Consider the following 21,355-nt stretch of genomic DNA (forward strand, 5'->3'; position numbering starts at 1 on the left):
CCCAAGAAAAACAGGGCAAGAAACTCTCGATGAGGTTGCTCTGTTTGCCCTGAGGTGAAGAATGTTCCCTTCACTCATCATGTTCAATTAGCAGAGTTATTACCCTTTCTTCTGCTGCTGGCTCTGCATTTGCTTTTGGAAGGTGATGTGGCAGCCACCGCAGCCAAAATGCACCAGGGGTCTTACGTCCAAGACTGTGGGGTATGTATGGTTGACCCCAGGCCCAAGCATCTAGCATAGGACTCCACGCACAAAACAAATGCAATAAGTGTTTGTAAAGTGACGTCCTACAATTCTGGAGGAAAAAACTAAAGCCCAAGTCAGTAAATCATCAAGAAAGAATAGCTGAAAGCAAGGGAAGACAAGTAGTTGAATTTTTCCAGTTTCATCCAGTATTCTTATGGGAGTCATACTTTCACCTCTAGAAGGCAGACCTGAAACGCAAAGACAACCTGGGGACCCTTGAGACCTAGCAGGCTGTGTTAGACCTATAGGAGCTTCCACGCTGGCCAGGGCAGGCTAAAGGGGGCGCTGATTCTCTGGGCATGCGTGCTGGTCCTGATTGCTCCTTGGCCCTGTGAGCTCAGCAGCCCTCATCTCCTTCCTAATGTGTTTTGGCAGAAAAAAAGAAAATAATCATAAAAAAAAAATCCCACAGAAACAATGACGTAACCCAGCCCATGAAAGTATTTTACACAAAGCCCTGAATCTCAGTCTGAACCTAGACAACCTTCTCCACTCTAGCTCCCTGTGTTCAAATCTCACCAGCCCCTCAAGGACAGCTCCTGTGCTCTAATTTCCTTTCACCACAGCTAATTTCTCCTTTCTCTGTATTCCTGGGGTATTTTATTGACGTTTTCCTTCTGCATCGAAGTTTAAGATTATTAGCTATACTTGAAGGTCAGGATCTACATCTAATTGATCTTTGACTTATCCGCAAAGGATTAATAATATCTAACATTTAATTAATAGCCAAATGAGGTTAAACACTTTCTGCCATATGTATGAATAAGTATCAATTATCCAAACTTTCATCAGCTCCATAAGCCTCATATCCTAAAGGTAATAAATATGCTGAGAAAATGAACACAACTTTATAATGAACTCTCAGTTATCCTCTTTATTCTTGTTGTTTAGTCACTAAGTCATGGCCGACTCTCTGTGACCCAATGGACTGCAGCATGCCAGGCTTCCCTATCCTTCACTATCTCCTGGAATTGGCTCAAACTCGTGTCCATTGAGTCGGTGATGCTATCTCAACGTATCATCCTGTCGCCCCCTTCTCCTTTTCCTTCAGTCTTTCCCAGCATCAGGGTCTTTTCCAACGAGTCATCAGGTGGCTAAAGTATTGGAGCTTCGGCTTCAGCATCTGTCCTCCCAATGAATATTCAAGGTTTATTTCCTTTAGAATTGACTGGTTTGATCTCCTTGCTGTTCAGAGGACTCTCAAGAGTCTTCTCCAGCACCACAACTCAAAAGCATCAATTCTTTGGCACTCAGCCTTCTTTATGGTCCAACTCTCACATCTGTACATGACTACTGGAAAGACTATAGCTTTGACTATATGGACCTTTGTTGGCAAAGTGATGTCTTTGTTTCTTAATATGCTGCCTAGGTTTGTCATAGCTATTTCAACAAACCTCTGTTCATAGTTCTTCAGGCACTCTGTCTACCAGATCTAATCCCTTGAATCTATTCATCACTTCTACTGTATAATCATAAGGGATTTTATTTAAGTCATACCTGAATAGCCTAGTGGTTTTCCTTACTTTCTTCAATTTAAGCCTGAATTTTTCAATAAAGAGCTCATGACCTGAGCTGCAGTCAGCTCCAAGTCTTGTTTTGCTGGCTGTATAGAGCTGCTTCTTCTTCAGCTGCAAAGAATATAATCAGTCTGATTTCGATATAGACCATTTGATGATGTCCATGTGTAGAGTCATCACTTGTGTTGTTGGAAAAGGGTGTTTGCTATGACCAGTGTGTTCTCTTGACAGAACTCTGTTAAGCCTTCGCCCTACTTCATTTTATACTCCAAGGCCAGACTTGCCTGTTACTTCATATCTCTTGATTTCCTGTTTTTGCATTCCAATCGCTTATGATGAAAAGGACATCTTTTTTTTTTTTTGATGTTAGTTCTAGAAGGTCTTGAGGTCTTCATAGAACCAGCCAACTTCAGCTTCTTCTACATCAGTGGTTGGGGCGTAGACTTGGATTACTGTGATGTTGAATGGTTTGCCTTGGAAAAGAACCAAGATCATTCTGTCATTTTTGAGACTGCACCCAAGTACTATGTTTTGCACTCATTTGTTAACTATGAGGTCTACTCCATTGCTTCTAAGGGATTCTTGCCCACAGCAGTAGATATTGTGGTCATCTGAATTACATTCACCCATTCCCACCCATTTTAGTTCACTGATTCCTAAAATGTTGATGTTCACTCTTGCCATTTCCCGCTTGACCACGTCCAGTTAACCTGATTCATGTACCTAACATTCCAGGTTCCTATGCAATATTGTTCTTTACAGCATCATACTTCACTCTCACCACCGGACACACCCACAGCTGAGCACTGTTTTTGCTTTGGCCCAGCCACTTCATTCTTTCTGGAGCTATAGATTCCGAGCAACTGACAGTGATATCTCTGTGTATAAAGACAAGACAAAGAAAAATTACTTGAAATTTCAAGCTCTCCACAAAAACAAGAAAGCTAAATTTTACCAACTAAGAAGAGCATTTCCTGGGTTAAGGGTCTTCCCTAATTGGCAATAGACTGAGGACTCCTTACTGTCTCCAGTTATTCCAAATAATTGGCAGTTTATGGAAGAATCAATAATGGAGTATTTCACCTGCTAATTTAGTTCTAAAGGTCATCACCCTCCATGCATTCTCTGACTGTTTGAGAGGGAAAAGGACATGTGTTGAGTGAACTGACACTGTGTGAGCACCCAATTAATAATAAGCACCTGGCTTTAAATGATGAATTTATTTCCAGGTTTATCATCTTGCTCACTGATGCTAATGATTTCTCTGTGGCAAGAATTTCTTAGATGGGAAAACTGGGCTACAGAAAAATTAAACAACGTGTCTTGTTGTTTTGAACTCCCTAACAGCAGCAGACCTGGTCCCTGTCACAGCTGTGTCTACACAAAACAGCCAAACTAGCATCCTACTGTGGAGGGTGAAGAGCCAAGTCTCTGCCAGGCATCCTTTTTTCCAGTGGACATACAACACATCTGATACACACATGCACAAATACACCCTTACATACACATGTCTGCTCCAGTCAGAAGTCCTAGAACAGACCCAGATTCAGTCTTCTATATTCAGTAGTTTAAAAAAATAAACACACAATTGCTTTAAAAAGTGCACACAGAATTCTTTATTGAAAAACACAGGACAGTCATTGCGTTAATCATTACGTGTATGTAAATAGATAGGATGGTACCAAAACATATCAGTTAAGTCAATTGGGTTTTTTTTTTTTTTTGCACTTACACAAAGGGTTGATGAATTTTTTTGACTCACCAGTTCATTTTGAGGAATTCATCTCCAAGACAGACATTGAAGCTGACCTCTCTGGCTTATCACCAGAGACTTCCGAGGACACAGTACAGCCAGAGCTACTTAAGGTCGGCCCTCCAGAGCCTCTCAGACCTGGGAGTTTTTTTCCGTCCTTTATTTTATATCATCATCCTCACAAAACTTACTCTTCTATAAATGCAAACAATCTCATTGACAGTTGCATTCTATTTTTCTCAAAATAGAACATGTTGCAGTGGAGTCACAGCTACAGTTGTCTGAGTGAGTGAAGGAAGGAACGGACAAATATAGGGCCCTTGTTTGGGGGTACATAGGGTTTATCATAAGGTTTTAAGACGTGCAACAGTTCAAAGAACTTTTTAATGAATTCAAAGGCTGGTTTAAAACTATTTCCTTGGACTCCATTCTATTTCAGTTATGTTTTCCCATCTATAGATGGGTCCTACTGTTACCCATAGTGAATTGGAGATTGAGAGCCTATTTGGGTCAAAATGGCCATTTGGTTCTTCTGCCAAATGGATATCAAAGAAGCAGGAATGTTAAAGAACTTGTAGACTGAGTCTCAGAGGGCCACCATAGGCACAACTCTAGGGGGCGCTATTCACATCATGGTCTGCATGAGGAGTGAGGGATCCCCAGGATCAGTAGTCTCACCCCTTTCCTTGCTGGTTTGCTTAATAACTGACTAAGAGGTCAGTATTTGTTGAGTGAGGAAAGGTCGATACAAGGAACCATGGCAAACACAAGAAGGGAGCCCTGAATTCCCTGGGGAATCAGGGTGTTCTTCATGGAATAGGTTACATTCGAGCAATATCTTGATGGCTAAAAGAAGCAGGAGAAGTTTGTTTCAAGCGTATGGAACTGTGAATGGTGAAGCATGGAGCTATATAAAAGCCTGGCATGACTGGAAAGATGGAAAAGTGCGGTGCGTGCAGGCAGCAGAGGACTGAACCAGTCAAGGACTCCCACATGTGTGCATCAGACTTCTATTTCTCAGCTCTCTCTTGTCCAGGTCTGCCCGGATGAACAGGTCAGAACAGGCCTCCCTGTCTGAGTCATGTGCTGCCACTCGTGTTACCAAGCATCAGCCAACTGGATGTCTGGGGCCACCACATCCTTTAAAATTTAAACAAAACTTCCGCTGATGGAAAACCAGCATCCCTTCCTAATCTCTGCGGTTGCTCCAGGCACCACTGCCTCCTACTACTTGCTTCTTCTGCGTTATCTCCTCTTCTTCCTTTGCTGGATACCATCTAACAAATCAGATCCCTCTATTCCCCAAAGGCACAACTGGCACAAAGCCATCTGTGTAGGAAGTTTTACTGAAGGTTTAAAAGTACCAGTAGGTTACAATACAGTGCAGCCAATTAAACAGAATATTAAACAGCCCCTTCTTTTTTATTTTTAATTTTTTTAACACTGAAAACATTTTGTATTGGGGTTTAGCCAATTTACAATGTTGTGATAGTTTCAGGTGAACAGTGAAGGTACTCAGACATACATATACATGTATACCATCCCTGTCATTCCATTCCTAGAAGGTTCTCCCGGCCATCTTCTGCGGTGGAACCTGGCAGTTTACTGGAATTCAGTTCCACTCTTCTGCTCATCTTCTGCTGACTGCCCACAAATCCCTGATTCCTATGGCTTTGCTGACACAAAGCAGTTTGGTTCATCCAGTCTGTCCTCCATTTATCATAGGGGATCTCTGTGCTGGTGGTTTTTCCCTTCCCTGCTACATCCTTAAAGGGCAATATGAGAGGAACTTCCCCCCCAAAGCCCTGCTATTTAATTAGAGGTAGAGACTCACCTCAGGTGCTGCCAATTCTGTCAGTGAAATTTCTGGGGACTATCTATGATTTTACTCCATCAATTTTTGGCCAGATTGAAAAAAACAAAAACACATAAAAAATTCCGTTCTCTTCTGAAGATTGCAAAACCCTTCCGTCTCTAGAATGTGTAAACAGAGACATAGTAACTGAAGGGACTCTCCCTTTGGTCAGTCCGTGGGCCTTTGTGTTGTCTTTTGCTGTTGTTTGAGTTTGGCCCGCAAGCTCAGGTCAGGGGATTAAAGCCAGGCTCGCTTGTATCAGGAGCACGTGGAGAGGATTGCCTTCTAGGCATTTCCTGCATGGGATGCAGGACCTGCACATGCGCAGAAGGCCAGCCCAGCCTGGGTACCTGGCAACCGCAGAGGGATAGAGCCCAGGGGCAGGAAGAGATGGGGGAAGGGCTGCTCTGCGTGCAAGTATAAGGGGAATACCTGACAAGGCAAGCCAAATCAGAGCTCCACTCCACTGGTCTCTACTTTTCTGGATCCAGCTGTCCTCTTCTGTGCAGTGAAAAATCCCACTTAGATGGTCTCTAACATCTGTGCTCCTGTCATATAAAAAATTAGGAGACTCATGAGACCCTTTCAGTGCCCTTCGTGGAGTTTCATACATTCTCTGTGCTGCCATGTTTAGTTTAGGGTGACATAATTTCAGTTAGTCCTGGGCCGGGCGTGCCCAGGGTTTTGGAAGCCATGTTTCATGTATGACACAGACACATTCTGGTGGTAAAGTTTAACCATATAAGGTTCCTGGTTGACATAATAAACTTTCTGGAATTATAAGGTGAGATACTGTGAGCTATAGTATTTTCTTGCTGGTGTCTTTTTTGTTTGTTTTTATTTATTATTTTAGCACATGTAGTCAGAAGTCTTAGCAGGTACAAGGGGTTAGAAGTAGAAAACTGCATTTGCTTGAAAGCATCAAATGATTGGAAAAGCAAAACACAAAAGGCCAAAACCTAGAATTTTGTCAACACTGAGAAACAATCAAACAAGAGTGTGGCTGCCTGGGCTCAAATCCAGCTCTGCCACATCCAAGCTGGTGACTAAGTCACTTAACCTCTCAATTCCTCCTCTGTAGTGGGTGTAATAGCACCACCTACATCACTGGCTGGTTGAGAGATGACTGGGTTAATATATGTCAAGCACTTGGAAGGGTGACCAGCACATACATGTTAAAGGCTACATACATCCAGCTGTGTTATCACAAATTTGATACTGACAATTATTGAGCACCTACTATGCACCAGGCTCTGTGCAAGATTTAGAATACAAGGGTTGACAAAATCCACTGTGCTTCAGGGCTCACAGTCCCACATCCAAGAAGGACAGATTCATTCAAGACACACACACACACGCAGACACACATGCAGACTGACCCATTCTGGTCAGCTGCCTGAATGTGATCACTGTCCTTTAGATCTATTAATTTTTAAGAAGCCTGCCCATCACAAGCACAGAAGGTCACCTTGAAGGTCTTAATGTGTTGTGTTACTGCTTTGCTTTGTCACCGCTGGCTCTGATCTCTCTTCCGTGGACCCTTGCATGTACCCGGTCCCATGCCTGCCACCTTCCACACAGCAGTGGCTCCACATGGGACTCCAATCTGCCTCCCCAAATGCCTCCAGCCCAAGGCTGTGGGAGGTGAGCTTGTTCCGAGCGCATTAATCTGCTTTGCAAACTCCATTTTCAGCCTCCTTTCCTTACCCAGAAGGGAAATTATGCCACCACCCTCTAGCCCATCCAGGACTGTAGATGGTGACTGTTTCTCCCCACAACAGGAATGAGCACCAAGATAAGGAAGAGTTTTGCTAATTATCCCTCCCTTTTCCACCCGTAAGCTTAAAAGTTCCTTTTGTTTTCTCCCTTCATCTTAAAATGCATAGTAAATGCTAACTTCCTGTCAGTAAGCTAAGTTGCAGACACCTAGTTAACTGCTTTATCTGAATCATCGTGTTTAATTTATTTGTAAATTCAGCAGATAATTCTTGGGCATCTACCATGTACTAAGTGCTGTTCTAAAAGCTGAGACTGCAATGGTAACTATGACAAATAAACAGAAGCTTTCTTGAAACTTCCATTGCAGTGAGGAGAGACAGACAATAAATAAATAGCAAGCCATGTGTGTGCTCCGTTGTTTAGTTGTGTCCGACTCTTTGTGACCCCATCAACTACAGCCTGCCAGGCTCCTATGTCCATGGAATTTTCCAGGCAAGGATACTGGAGTGGGGTGCCATGCCCTCCTCCAGGGGATCTTCCCGACACAGGGATCAAACCTGCATCTCCTCCATTGGCAGGCGGGTTCTTTACCACTGAACCACTTGGGAAGCCCTGTAAGAGCAAGAACTAGAAATAAAATAGATCGATGGGATGAAGAGACTAGGGCTACTTGAGAAGGATGTCCAGGGAATGCACCGAGAGTATCTGGGAGCGGGGAATGTGGAAGGAAGAAGGCTGGAGAAATGAGTAAAGGCCAGCGCTCTCAAGGCAGAGTTGAGGCTTAGAATTTATTCTGCTGCTTTGTGGAGAATGGATTATAGGTAAGAGAGGGCAGTTAGGAGATTGTCTCCATACCCAGGAGAAGGAGCCTTGGTACCAGGGTGGTGGAGGTGGTGATGGAGCTTGAGTTGGAGAAGCCATGAATTGAGGATCTTTTAGAATTAAGGTCAGTAGAACTTGCTGGAAAATTGAGATGAGATAGGGAAGGGGAAGCAGAGGAAGAGAGAATTCAAGTGTGACTCCCAGGCAGGGGGAAAGACTATGGCAGGAACCAATCCCAGGTGGGGAAATCAGGACTTCTTTTAGACATGTATTGTTGAGAAGTTGATTAGTCCCCGAGAAGGTGTCAGTGCCAACAGAGGTCAGGGACAAAGAGGTAAATTCACGAGGCGTTAACATGTAGACAGGATTAGATGAGATATACTATGAAGGAGTAGAGATGCAGAAGAGAACATGATCCAAGAATGCAACACAATCTAACCAGGTCATACTGCTCTTATTCCCACTTTGCAGACAAGGAAAATAAACTTGGACAGGTTAAGCAATTTGCTCAAGGCCCAGTAAACGGTGGCACTGGGATTTAACCCAGGCAGTCTGCTCCCATCCACTTTGCCATAGTGGACACAATGGCGCTTTGCTTCCTTCACGTGTCATAATCTCTCTGCAGGAAGAAGATGATGATGGTCTGCCTAAGAAAAAGTGGCCTACGGTAGACGCTTCTTATTATGGTGGCCGAGGCGTTGGAGGCATTAAAAGGATGGAGGTAAGGACAGCTTCACTTACTCATGTACGTGCTGACTACTCAGTGACAGAAAACCAAAGCAAAATGGTGAAAACTCACACTTAAGCTCTAAGGGGGATGTGCCTCGTGAGGCATCAATGGAGAGATGGCAAATATAGCCTTTTATCTCTGCACCCCGGGGTCTTGTCCACTGTGAGTCAGAGCAATTCACTCTGTAGCTCAAGGCCGCCTACCCCCAGCCCAGTGGTTTCTTCTGTCACTGGAATACAATCCAGAGTTCTTACTGGGCCCACAATGCCTTTGCGTGTGCTGTTCCCACGCCCTGGATGGTCCCTCCCCCCAAATGCCCATGCCCCTTGCTTGCTTTCGCTGCTCCTCCAGCCCTTCCCCTTTCCCTTTCTCTATTTCACCCCTCTTCTCTGGTCCTCATGACCCAAAAGAAATGAGGACTGGGTAGCACATCGTAGTCATTTGTGATCCCTGTTCTCCAGGGGCATCATATTTTATTTTGTCATTTTGTGGGGGTTTTTTGCATGTTATTTATTTTAGGTTCGTTGGGGAGAAAAGGGCTCCACAGAAGAAGGTGCTAAGTTGGAGAAAGCAAAGAATGCAAGAGTCAAGATGCCGGAGCAGGAGTACGAGTTCCCTGAACCCCGAAATCTCAACAACAACATGCGCCGGCCCTCCTCTCCCCGGAAGTGGTATTCTCCGATCAAGGTGTGCCTCTTTCTACTCAAAAACCCATCCTCACTCCTTGTAAAACACTTACATAGGCAGAACCAGAATCTCTTGAGATGGTATCAAACTAAAATCCAGCTTATCACAAAGAAACAAATTTCTCAAATCATGGACTTGAAAGTTTAAATGTATACTTTCTCAGTTTCCACAATATCAAGGTGAGAGCTGGGCTTTTTTGTTTTAATTGGAGTATTGTTGATTTATAGTATCTTCTTGTCAGTTTCAGATATGCAGCATAGTGATTCAGTTTCATGTATATATATTCTTTCTCAGATTCTTTTCCATTGTAGGTTATTACAAAATATTAAGTATAGTTCCCTGTGCTATAAAATAGGTCCTATTATTTACCTATTTTATGTATAGTAGTTTCTATCTGTTAATCTCAAACTCCTAATTTATCCTCCCCCCCTTTCCTGTTTGGAAACCATAAGCTTGTTTTCTGTGTCTGTGAGTCCGTTTCTGTTTTTTTAAATAAGCTCATTTGTATAATTTTTGTAGATTCAGCATATAAGTGGTAGTGTATAGTATTTATCTTTCTCTAACTTACTTCACTTACTGTGATAATCTTTAGGTCCATACACGTTGCTGCAAATGGCATTATTTCATTCTTGTTTTTTTACAGCTGAGTAATATTCCATTGTATATATATATACATCACATCTCTTTTTCATTTATCTGTTAACGAGCATTTAGGTTGTTTCCATGTCTTGGCTATTGTAAATAGTGCTGCTGTAAACACTGGGGTGCTTGATAGTTTTCATCTTTTCCTGATATATGCCCAGCAATAGGAACTGGGCTTCTTAAAATCCCCATGGCAAAGTGGTTGAATGAGAGTGGACTTGAAGAAAATGACTTGGGTAGTAACCCCAGAGAATGATTATAACTTTCAATAATTTCATTGGTAGGCTTTCCATAGTCTAACAACAATAGCTGGATTCTCCTTAATGCCTAATATCTATCCTTCTTGCCACAACAGGAGCCCATTGCCCTTTATTCAAGCCATGTGCTGGTGTAGTGGGCTGTGTTGGCCATGAGTCTAACACTCATTCTCCCTGGCTGCGAACAAAATGTCTTATTTCTCCAGCATCTCTCTTCCCCCTCACAGTTCCACAGCTTAACTGAAAGCCTTTTTGACTTATTGAAAAATTTAAGTCATAGGAGGCAGTTAATGCTTCCTAAAGGCCTCTTTTCTCTTCCTCATGGATGCAGATGTCTTTGAATTCATGTGATTCATTCAGCACCCTTGCTCCTTGGTCTTCCCCATAAGCGTCTGCACTATGCCAACCATCAAAGAACACTAGAAAATTATAGCCAAAAAGACCAGCATAGTCTACCAGAAAAACTAGAGTGGCAGAGTCTTTGCTCTGCCCGGGTCTGTCTGGAATCCAAGGCTCCAACTCAGATCTGCACCCTCTAGCTCTGTGCTGCAGACAGAACTATGCCAACTCCAAAGCCTCAGATGAAAGACTCAATATAAGAACCAGCTCTCTCTGCGAAAGAATGGATACATGTATATGTATGGCTGAGTCCCCTTGTTCACCTTTGAGTCCACCTGAAACTCTCACAAAATTCTTAATCAGCTATACTCCAAAATAAAATAAAAAGTTTAAAAAAGAACCAGATCTCAGCAGCAGCACCCCCTACACACACACACACACATACAGCTCTACCCCTCTTCCAGTGATAAACTGAGATATTTGCTAGTTTCAGAGCAGCTCTTCTCCCATGAAATCAAAAGAAGTAACCATTTTTAACAGTGGAGGAAACTTCCTTGCTAGTTGTCTCTGCTCAGTTGAATTGCCTCCTTCTCAAACTAATCTCAGTGCATTGTCATTTGGTTTGTTGTGTTTCAAGTGCTGAGATTCTTAAGATAAGCCACCCCACCCCCCCTCCTAGAGCGATGGGTTGAACTCTGGAAAAAATGTGGCCCAAATGTAGTTTGCTTGACTAACAGCTGTTTGCTTCTAATTATATTCTAATGTGGAACATTCAGTGGCGTGCATGCATGCGCAGACAGGAAGGAGCCAAGGAGAATCTCAGATGAAGGCAAAAGGGGATTTTCTATTATGTTGTTTTCAGAAATCTGTACCTTGTGACTAACACAACATATTTGGTAAGAGCCAGGGTTTCATCTCTGTAATCTTGGATATTGAGAGAGCTTTAATTCTATCTGAAGAACTCATATTTGCTTGAGAGCATGTTATTCATCTGTTAACTAGTGGTCTAGGACTGAGTTTTATGAAACAAATGAGCATATGAACAACTAGAAATCTCAAAATACTCCCAACACGCACTTGAAATTAGTGTCAGTTGAACTGAATATTTGTTGTGTACCCACTGTGTGCCGGTACTGCTGGATATTGAGTCTATCAATTCAGTCGCTCAGTCGTGTCCGACTCTATAGAGGGTCACAAACTTGGCTGAGAATCAGTCACCTGTAGGAGCTTTGAAAACACAAATTCCCAGGCCTACTGTCTCAAACCTCATGATCCGGTCTCACAAAAGGCTTTCAAAGTCTCCCTGGCCTTCATGACCTGCCCACTTTTTCTCATGAAGTGAAACTCCTCTTTTCCCCTATTTTCTCCCTTTTCAAATTTCCCATCCAAACTCCCTAAGGGAGACCCCACTGTTGCCTCAGTTACTGCTCCCTCCCCAGCCCCTGCTCCTCAGCCTTGGTCACTGTGTGTGTGTGTGTGTGTGTGTGTGTGCATGCTGGTTCTCAAAGTGTGGTCCCTGAATGGGCAGCGTCAGCATCCCCCAGGAGCTTGTTAGAAATGAACACCCTCAGGCCCCAAGCCTGACCTGCCGAATCAGCAGCTCTGGGGCTGGGGCCCAGTTAAGAAGGGATCACCCAAGGTACCAACCAGCCTTCCAGAGGAGGCTCCCTGAGGGCAGGAACCGTGGTGCATGGCAAAGTGACCGCAATCATGCCTCAGAGACATCCTACGTTTCACATGGGTCCATTGTTCTCCCAAATGCAGCTGCTGGATTAATGCTGCATGGTTGGAAAACTGCATGTTAAGGGATCACCAAAAAAGCCAACTGGAAAAAACCTGTGATGCTGGTGGGCTCATTAGGTGCCTCTGTAGGACCCCTTTGTTGGGACATGAGAAAGTGTGAATGCTCTTCCTGCTGCTAGAGCAGCTCACACCAAGGCTTACATAGCACAGCTCATTCGTGTGACTGCTCCTGTTTGTGTCTTCCCCCCACCAGATTTGATCCCTGCTGGAGGCATCAATTATGCTTAACTCATCTTTGAATCACCCACAAACAGCACTGTACCTGGCATGGAGTAGGGATTCCTCCACCTCTTGTTAATAGAGCTGATGCGTGGGATGTAATTATGAAACCACACCCAGAGCATCATGCTGGATAGACTTTCTCCTGTGACCTACACAGATCACTTTGGTACTCTCGGACTACAGAATGTAGCATTCTTCTTGCCATCACTTTGAGGCAAGAAGAGAAAAAGAGGTCATCCTATGTGTATCTGGGCCATATGGGCAAGGCAAGGGAAAGAACAAGAAAGTTTAAGAGTAGAAGCACAGAATAGAGTTGAAAAGTCATAATGCACACTGTTCAGAAGAGCAGACTCTCTACCAGAGCTTCAGCCTTTGGACCGTAACCCCACGTGTGGTTCACGATGCGCCCCGTTCTAGCCACAATGTCTGTACACACTCACTAGGCCTTTGACAAAGCATTCAGCCTCAAGCTGTGCTGTAAACTCTATTTCCCTTTCCTGAACCCTCTTGCTGGATTTGTCTTGGTCCTGGCAGGAAACAGAAGGCACACTCAAGAGGGTCAAACTCACACAGATCTGGGCAGGGTTAGGAGAATCCGTGGCAACGGTGAGGCACGCAGGCACTCAGCAGTGAGAGCTGTGACACCCCTGGGCCTGAAGGGCAAGGAGAGGAGAAGGTGCTGCTGGATCCAGCGAGAGCTGCAGCCCCGGAGTAGAGGTCACCCAACGGGAGCCGTGGCCATAGAGAGGCAGTCAGTAATCTAAATCTGCCCTGCTCCCTGTTTTAATATGGCCCACAAGCTAAGAATGGTTTTTGTATTTTTTAATGATTTTATTAGCACCTACTAATAGCCTTGAGTTTGCCTCTTGACCTACAAAACCTGAAATATTTACCCTCTGGGCCTATAAAGAAAATGTTTGCAGACCCCTGCTCTATAAGAAAGCAGCCACTGATGGAAGTGGGGGTTGGGGAGGGAGTAGAAGGAACAAGTACCAACCTCCCCGTTATCTTGCCCTCTTCTCTCCTTTTTTAAATTGAAGTATAGCTGATTTACAATGTTGTATCAGTTTCAGCTGTACAGCAAAGTGATTCCATTATATATATATTTTTTCTTTTTCAGATTCTTTCCCATTATGGGTTATTACAAAATACTGAGTGCTATATCCTTGTTGGTTATCTATTCTATATCTAGTATATCTAGTATTGTATGTATGTTAATCCTAAACTCCTGATTTATCCCTCCACCCCCTTCCCCACTTTGGTAACCATAATTCATTTTCTATGTTTATGGGTCTGTTTCTGTTTTGTAAGTAAATTCACTTATATCATGTTTTTTCATATTCCACGTACAAGCAATATCATAATGTTTGTCTTTGTCTGACTTACTTCACTTAGCGTAATAATCTCTAGGCCCATCCATGTTGCTGCAAATGGCATTATTTCATTCTTTAGATGGCTGAGTAATATTCCACTATATATATATACACACACAGACACACATGCGCTCGCACACTCCACATACTCTTTATCCATTCATCTGTCTGCTGTCATCTTCTGGTGCTACCTGCTGGCCAGACCAAAGGGAAGCTAAATGATGCCATCTGTTGAGGTTGCTCTTCCAAGGCATGGAACAAGGAAGGCAGAGAATTGCAGAGAGTGGATGGGGGCAGGCCGCTCATGGAGGATGGCCCGCCCACTCTCTGCCCCACTATCAACTGGGAGAACATCTCCAACCAGGGCAAAACTTTCAGAAAGTTCTAGAAAGACTCCTGGTTCCCCAGTGAAGGTGGTCAGAATCACACACCTTTAAACTGGGTGCATTTGACTCAGTTTCTCAAGCATTCCAGGAAATAGATTTGAGGACCAGAGAAGCAGGGGAACACATTGCCTCAGCACACCCCAAGGGAGCTCACTAGGAGAAGGAGTCCACAACGGGCTGCTCCCTGCCATCGCCCAGGCTAATTTAAGGCACTGACCACACTGACCACACTTTACCCTTTCCTCATTCCAGGCTCATGATCAGGAAATTTTCCGATATTTGGCCTGAATTTTTCTTTGCTCGGTTTTCACCCCCTGGATTTACAGCAATCCTGTGCTTCTTATTAAGTTGGGACTGACCGCTTCAGGCGAGTTAAGTAATGCCCAGATGTATGGCCACCAGAAAGATTAAAACCAGGTCTGTTTTCAAGTTTGCTGGAAGGCTTGCAGCCTTCAGAGAAATGATTTTCCTCCTTTTCCAGTAGCTCCTCCCTTTGACTGGCAATGACAGAAATGACAGCCGAAGGACAAAAGCCAGACCCTGGCTGGCCCTGCAGACCGCTGTGTCCTGCAGAAGAGCCTGACCGGCCTGTGCTGCTCACAGCGCCGGGAAGCCGGTGGTCTTCTGCTCATTTTCTTTCAGGCAAACCTGTCATCCCTGGCCTTAAGCACCTTGACCTGGTAATCAAGCAGCATTCAGTGCTGAAACTGCACTGAACGAAGCTGTATGCCGTCCAGTAAGACACACTGAAGCCTTAAATGTTGTCAGATGTGCTGTTGATGTTGAACAGACATTTTTTTGCCCATTCCTGGCTACAATTTAGAATGGTTCCAAACATGTTTTAAACAAAGACCGAAAGAAGAGAGAAAAAAAATTGCCATGTGTGAGTGTGTCTATGTGTGGGTATGTGTAGGGCAAGTTTCTAACTTATGCATTCATTTGTTTCATTTAAGGAGAAGCATGAGTCACTATATTTACTATATATTTTGAGGTCTAAAAAATTAGTATTAATCTCTCACATCCCTCTAAGTTGAACTACCCTCAAAATTCCCAGCTTCTGACTAACTTCCAAGTAGCTGAGGCAGACAAACCAGAAGAGAAGATACAGCTGCTGCCTGCCCACCCCTCTTCCCACTCCCAAAAAAGGAAAGGAAGGCAGCCACAAAGCCCATGCACCGAGATGCTTTGAGCGATGGACCTCACAAACCTCCTGGCATGGTCTTCTTGTTTAGGAAGGAACAAGCGAGCATTGATGTAAAATTCCCGGTTTGCCAGGCTTTGTGGATGGGAAGATATTGATTCTCAGGCTGAGGTAGAGTTGGGGAACCTGGAATTGGTACACTTCTCATGTGATAGTCTAAGTGTGCCAATTTCATATGAAAGAAAGGTATATATAAATGTCAACTGAAATGGCAACCTACTCCAGTGTTCATGCCTGGAGAATCCCAGGGACAGGGGAGCCTGGTGGGCTGCCGTCTATGGCGTTGCACAGAGTCGGACACGACTGAAGTGACTTAGCAGAATACACTGTGGTGGAGGGTTTCCAGAATGGTGGAGAATCTTTAAGCTTCGCAGAAGCATTCCTCCTGGGAAGTGAGGACCTGTGTCTTGAAACACGCCTTGTAGAGAGGGCCATGCAGGCAGGACACTCAGATCTGAGAGAAATAGTGGCGTCAACTCAGAGGCTCCCCCCAGGCTGTGAGTAAAGCCCACTGACCACTTGGAAGAATCTCTGAGGCTCTTCTGGCCCCAAAGGGATGTTATTAATAATCCCAGTAGCTACTGTCTTGAAATGACAAAACTTCTGCCTCCTCTCAGAAAATCAAGCAAAGGAACCTTGTTATGTACTTCTCTTTGACTTTTAAGAGTCATTTTTCATCCTCTTGATTCTAAACACACTTATTCTAAAGCTTACTTCAACTCTTGCATAAAATGCTACCTGATGTATTGACAGAAATACAGCAAGGTATAGGATGTATAGATTACCCCAACTGTCTTCTGTGCCACACAGAATGGGGACTTTGAATTCATTTGTGGAACTTCTAGAATTCAGAACACTGAGGGCTACAATCAGAACTAGCTGGCCTTGCCTTGGCCAGAACAGCTGTTGATAGCAGCTCACCTGGATGAAGGGCACACCTGGGTGACACAAGTACCGCAAGTCAGGCACAGTCCCGAGGGCCTTTCTTGCACTCGCTCCTCCACTTCTCACCAACGCCCTCAAAATTAGAAACTGCTACTACTCCTTCTGTTTCACAAATGGAAAAATCGAGGCACAGAGGGGTGACTTGCCTAAATTCACACTGCTAATAAGGTGTTTCTTGATTTATTTTATTACTGACAAAGCATCCATTCCAGCTAGCCATGAAATCTGTTATTAATCAAGTAGTAGAAAGGACTGGGAGCCTGGAGGTAAAAGGCCAATCAGGACACTATTCACAGGATGAGTGACAGGTGATCAAGGCCAAGGCAGTAGCCGAGGAGACAGTGGGGCAGGGCTGGACAGGAGGAGGCAAGAGGGAAGATGAGACAGAACATCCTCCAGACATGGTGGAAGCTGGGTGTGAAGGGGTGGCAGAGAGAGAGGAGGTGAGAATGACCTGTCTGGTCATTGCCTGTCTCGATGTCGGTGGTGCTTCATGGCATACTCAAGGCAGGGTGCCAAAGGAGGAGCAGGCTGGGGGGAAATTATTCAATATGTGATGTTTGGGGTTTTTTTATACCTGTGATATGTTTACTTTACAACTAAGATTTGGTAATTGGATCGGAAGCTTATATGAGCCATGGGCAGACAGGTAGAAATTTGACCCATGAGACTAGGTGAGAGTAGGCGGGGTGAGCATTCTGCCTGGGGGTGAGTCTAGTAGAGGGGGGACACCGAGGGAACCCCCTTGCATCAAGTGTAGGCAGGGGGGTGGGGAAGAAGAGGCTGAAAAGGATATGAGAGAGTTAAGAAGGAGCAGGCAGAGCCAAGGTTTAGCCAAACCTTAGCGAAGCAGCTGTGGTGGAGTGTTGGGGGTCCCCAGACACCGTCATAGAAGCCGGGGGAAAGGCGGAAATGAGGTTGCAGGACAGAGTGGAGGACGGGCGCTCCATGCTTGTAAAGTACAAACTATTGGATTCTTACTCGTCATCTTACATTCACTTCCATCTTTCTACAGGGCATTCCAAATTATCATTTTAATGACTTTACCTAAGGATTAATACATTGATAACATTGAATGAATGCTTTCTGTGAGACAAGTATCTTACTTCAGGGGCTTCCCAGGTGGCGCTAACAGTAAAGAACCTGCCTGCCAATGCAGGAGACATAAGAGATCGGGTTCAATCCCTGGGTCGGGAAGATCCCCTGGAGGAGGGCTCGGGGACCCACTCCAGTATTCTTGCCCAGAGAACCCCATGGACAGAGGAGCCTGGAGGGCTACAGTCTATGGGGTTACCAGGAGTCAGACATGACTGAAGCGACTTAACATGCACGCATCTTACTTCAATATCTAATTGTAAGCCTTTTAAGAAATCCATAGAGCAGACAATATTATTATCTCTCTTCTTTTTAAAGATGAGAAAGGTAAGACTTAAGGACATGAAACAGTTTGTCCAAGCCCACAGCAGAGCTGGTGAGGGGCAGCCCCAAAATAGTCTAAAGCCAGTCATTTTGTGCTTAAATCTCGCTCTATGATCTGTTGCCACAAAGAAACATGATCCATTCTCCTGGTGTTGCACATCTAGGTGGTTTTTGCCCCTTTTCCCTGCCTGGAACTTTGGATTTCTGCTGAGTTAATTATAATACTTCCTCAACAGCCAATTTTTCTTTTAGCTCCATCTCATTGCGCCTCATTTGTCAAGGAGTTGAGTGATCAGTGCACATACTACTGAGAGGGGGATGATTTACCAGGTCAGTTACCAGGAGTCCCCCCTAAAAAAGGGAAAAGAAAAGAGGCATTCATCCAGGAAGTCCACCTGGTTATATCCTGACATATAAATGCTTATCCCAAAGAACTTTAAAGGAAAACATTTAACCAATGATTGAAACGGTTTAATGCAGAAAACCATATGCTGAACACAGCAGCAGTCCTTCCCAGCATTGTGAAGTCATTCCAGAATAGTTTAGAGGTTTTTGTAAATACTTGGCCAAGAGAGATGAGAAACATTATGCTTAGCAAGACAGAGTTGAACCCACAAGAACTCAAGCGACCATTGATAAAGGTTGCAGAGCACATTTTTCGTATCTGAATAAAACCCACCAGAAAATAACTTCAGAACACCAGCTCTTCAAGGTGGCATTCTTAAATTGATGCTGCCACTGTGGATGCTTTGTGGCAAGGAACTTGAAGTTTCTAGACTCTCCTAGCCTTTCAGCATTATCCTTCAAAGACCACTTACAGATCAGTGTTTTCAAACACGCTCGCGAGACCCCAACAGGAATACGTGTTGGCCCAGTAAATCCTTATGTGTGCATATGTGTGTATTCACTTCATACACTAATACTGACACCCATGCATGTTTAACTGATACACATTTTTCACAAATCATACTTATCCTTACCATGTGCCATTAACTCAAATATTTTCTTTCCTATTAATTCAGATCCTAATACACAAAATTATTTCATGAGGGCTTGAAGAGTTGCAACCCCCAGTTTAGAAACCCTGTTCTAGAGGATCTAAGGGAAAGTGCTCCAACCAGAAGATCTGCACAAGGAAGAAGCTGCAATTGTATAATAGAAAGTATATGAGCTTTGCACAGGGAACTATATTCAAAATCCTGTGATAGACCATAACAGAAAACAATATTTTAAAAGAAGGTGAAGTGAAAGTGAAAGTCACTCAGTCATGTCCGACTCTTTGCAACCAAGTGGAATGGTCCATGGAATTCTCCAGGCCTCAATAATGGAGTGGGTAGCCTTTCCCTTCTCTGGGGGATCTTCACAACCCAGGGATCGAACCCAAGTCTCCTGCATTGCTGGTGGATTATTTACCAACTGAGCCACAAGAATGTAGATATGTGTATAACTGAGTCACATTGCTTTATAGTAGAAATTAATATAACATTGTAAATCAACTATATCTTCATTTTAAAAATTAATAAATGCCATTAAATTTTTTTTTAGACAGACATGGTGGGGGCATCCAGTCACACCTCTCCGGTTTACAAGTTGTGTGCCTCTGGCCAAGTTAGTTGACCTCTCTGATTCCTTCCCCATAACCCCTTGGGACTGCTGGGAGAATGAAATGAGCAGGCAGACAGAAAAGCACCTAGCCCAGCACATAGCAGCACTGGATGCCTTCATTCATCTGACGCATATTTACTGAGCACCAGAAGCTGTGCTAAGGGCTGGGTATACAGCAGCTAAAAAAACCGCCTCTGCTTTCATGGAGCTGGCATTCCAGACGGCAGAGACAAATACTAAGCAAATAAACAGAGTCTTTGTCAGGGAGTGATAAGGGCTGTATTAGTTTCCTACTGTTGCTCTAACAAATTACCTCTAACTAAGAGGCTTAAGACTGCACAAATTTATTGTCTTATAGTTCTGGGGGTCAGAAGCCCAAAATGGGTCTCATTGGGCTAAGATGACAGCAAAGCCAGGGCTACACTCCTTCTGGAGGTTCTAGGAGAGAATCCATCTCCTCATCTTTTCCAGACTCCAGAAGCTGCCCGCTTATTGGTTTGTGGCCCCCTTTCCTCCCCAAAGCCAGCTACCATGGGTTGAGTCCTTCTCACATGGGATCACTCTGACTCTGCTTCTGTTTCTCCATCTCTTTCTCTGACCCTCCTGCCTCCCTCTGTTAAGGACCCCTGTGAAATACATAAATAATAAGCAAAGCCATGTGGTTAGCTTGGGTCCATCCAGATGATCCAGGATCATGTCCCCAATCTATGATCCTTAACGTAATTGTTGGGGCAATTCGAGCGCAGGTTGAAAAAGAATTTCCAGACACACAGCATTTCAGAAGGGAGTGAGTTTATTAAGAACAAAGAGCAGAGATAAAGGAGGCACTGCAAACACTGTGGGCTGACCTGACAGACCAAGAAGAGTTGACAGTTTTTGTGGGTTAATAGCCAATTTTTACAGCCTCAAGACAAAGAAAATTCCTGCTGGAAGGTCGGGGATTGGTTGGGGCACTATAGAGTGTTTACTAGAGTGGGCATCTTTGCCTAATTTGGAGTCAGGAGGCCTGTTAGTGATGATCAGGGCCTTTTGGCAACAAAGGGTCAATTAGCTTGTTGGCCTGGTTCTGGGCTCCAGTTCTGTGGCCGTGGTACAGGGCTCACACCTGTGGCTTTGGAGCAAGGACTCAACAGTAATCAAATCTGCAAAGTCCTTTTTTTTGCCATGAAAGGGAACGTAGTTACCAGTTCCAGAGGCTAAAATGTCATGTTTAGAGGTGGAGGCGAGCAGATTTCCTGGTGGTGAAGGGAAATCAAACAAAGTAAAGGGGACTTCTGCCTGTTGGTGGAGTCACCAGCCAGGATTAATAATAAGAGCAAAGCTAAATAAATGTCCTTTTTTTCCTGTGTTTTTAGTGTTTGCAGTGGCAGAAGCCAGCTTCACTCAGCATGTCTAAGGAACTAGAACATTAGACTCCCTTCGTCACATATTATGAAAACTTTAGCCCTCAGAGATTCGGTCTTCTCAGATTCAGCCAATCACCTACAACTCCAAAGGGGGCTGTGATTTGTGGTGATCCGTGATGCTTGGTCATCTGTCCCTCAAGCCCAGGATTCTGGAGCCTCTTGTGGGGACAGCCATGGATCTGGGCCCCAGGACCCTTTCACTGGTCCAGCCCCATCCACGCTTCTATTCATTTTCCTGAATTTGTCCTCATTATTTTGTTTGTAAACTCGGGACACAAAGTGGGAAGAAAAAACTTGAGTGCAAGTTGAAAAGCTTGACCTGCAGTGTGAGGAGATGCCCAGAAATGCAATGAGGGGCAACAGGCTGAATGACTCCTCTGTGTCTGCACACCTGAGGCTGCACTATAGTCGTAGGTGTCTCCTGCGTG

General features: G+C 44.2%; 1 protein-coding gene across 1 annotated transcript in view; it reads left to right on the forward strand.

Moving 5' to 3' along the window:
- Window positions 1–21,355, forward strand: part of ANTXR1 (anthrax toxin receptor 1) — a 260,409-nt gene that overhangs the window by 175,694 nt on the left and 63,360 nt on the right. The window contains exons 15-16 of the mRNA XM_013967784.2: window positions 8,538–8,633; window positions 9,162–9,329. Coding sequence (XP_013823238.1) covers window positions 8,538–8,633; window positions 9,162–9,329 — 264 coding nt within the window. The remainder of the gene's footprint in view (window positions 1–8,537; window positions 8,634–9,161; window positions 9,330–21,355) is intronic.

Source organism: Capra hircus, chromosome 11, assembly GCF_001704415.2.
Source record: "Capra hircus breed San Clemente chromosome 11, ASM170441v1, whole genome shotgun sequence".
NCBI classification, from domain to species: Eukaryota; Metazoa; Chordata; class Mammalia; order Artiodactyla; family Bovidae; genus Capra; species Capra hircus.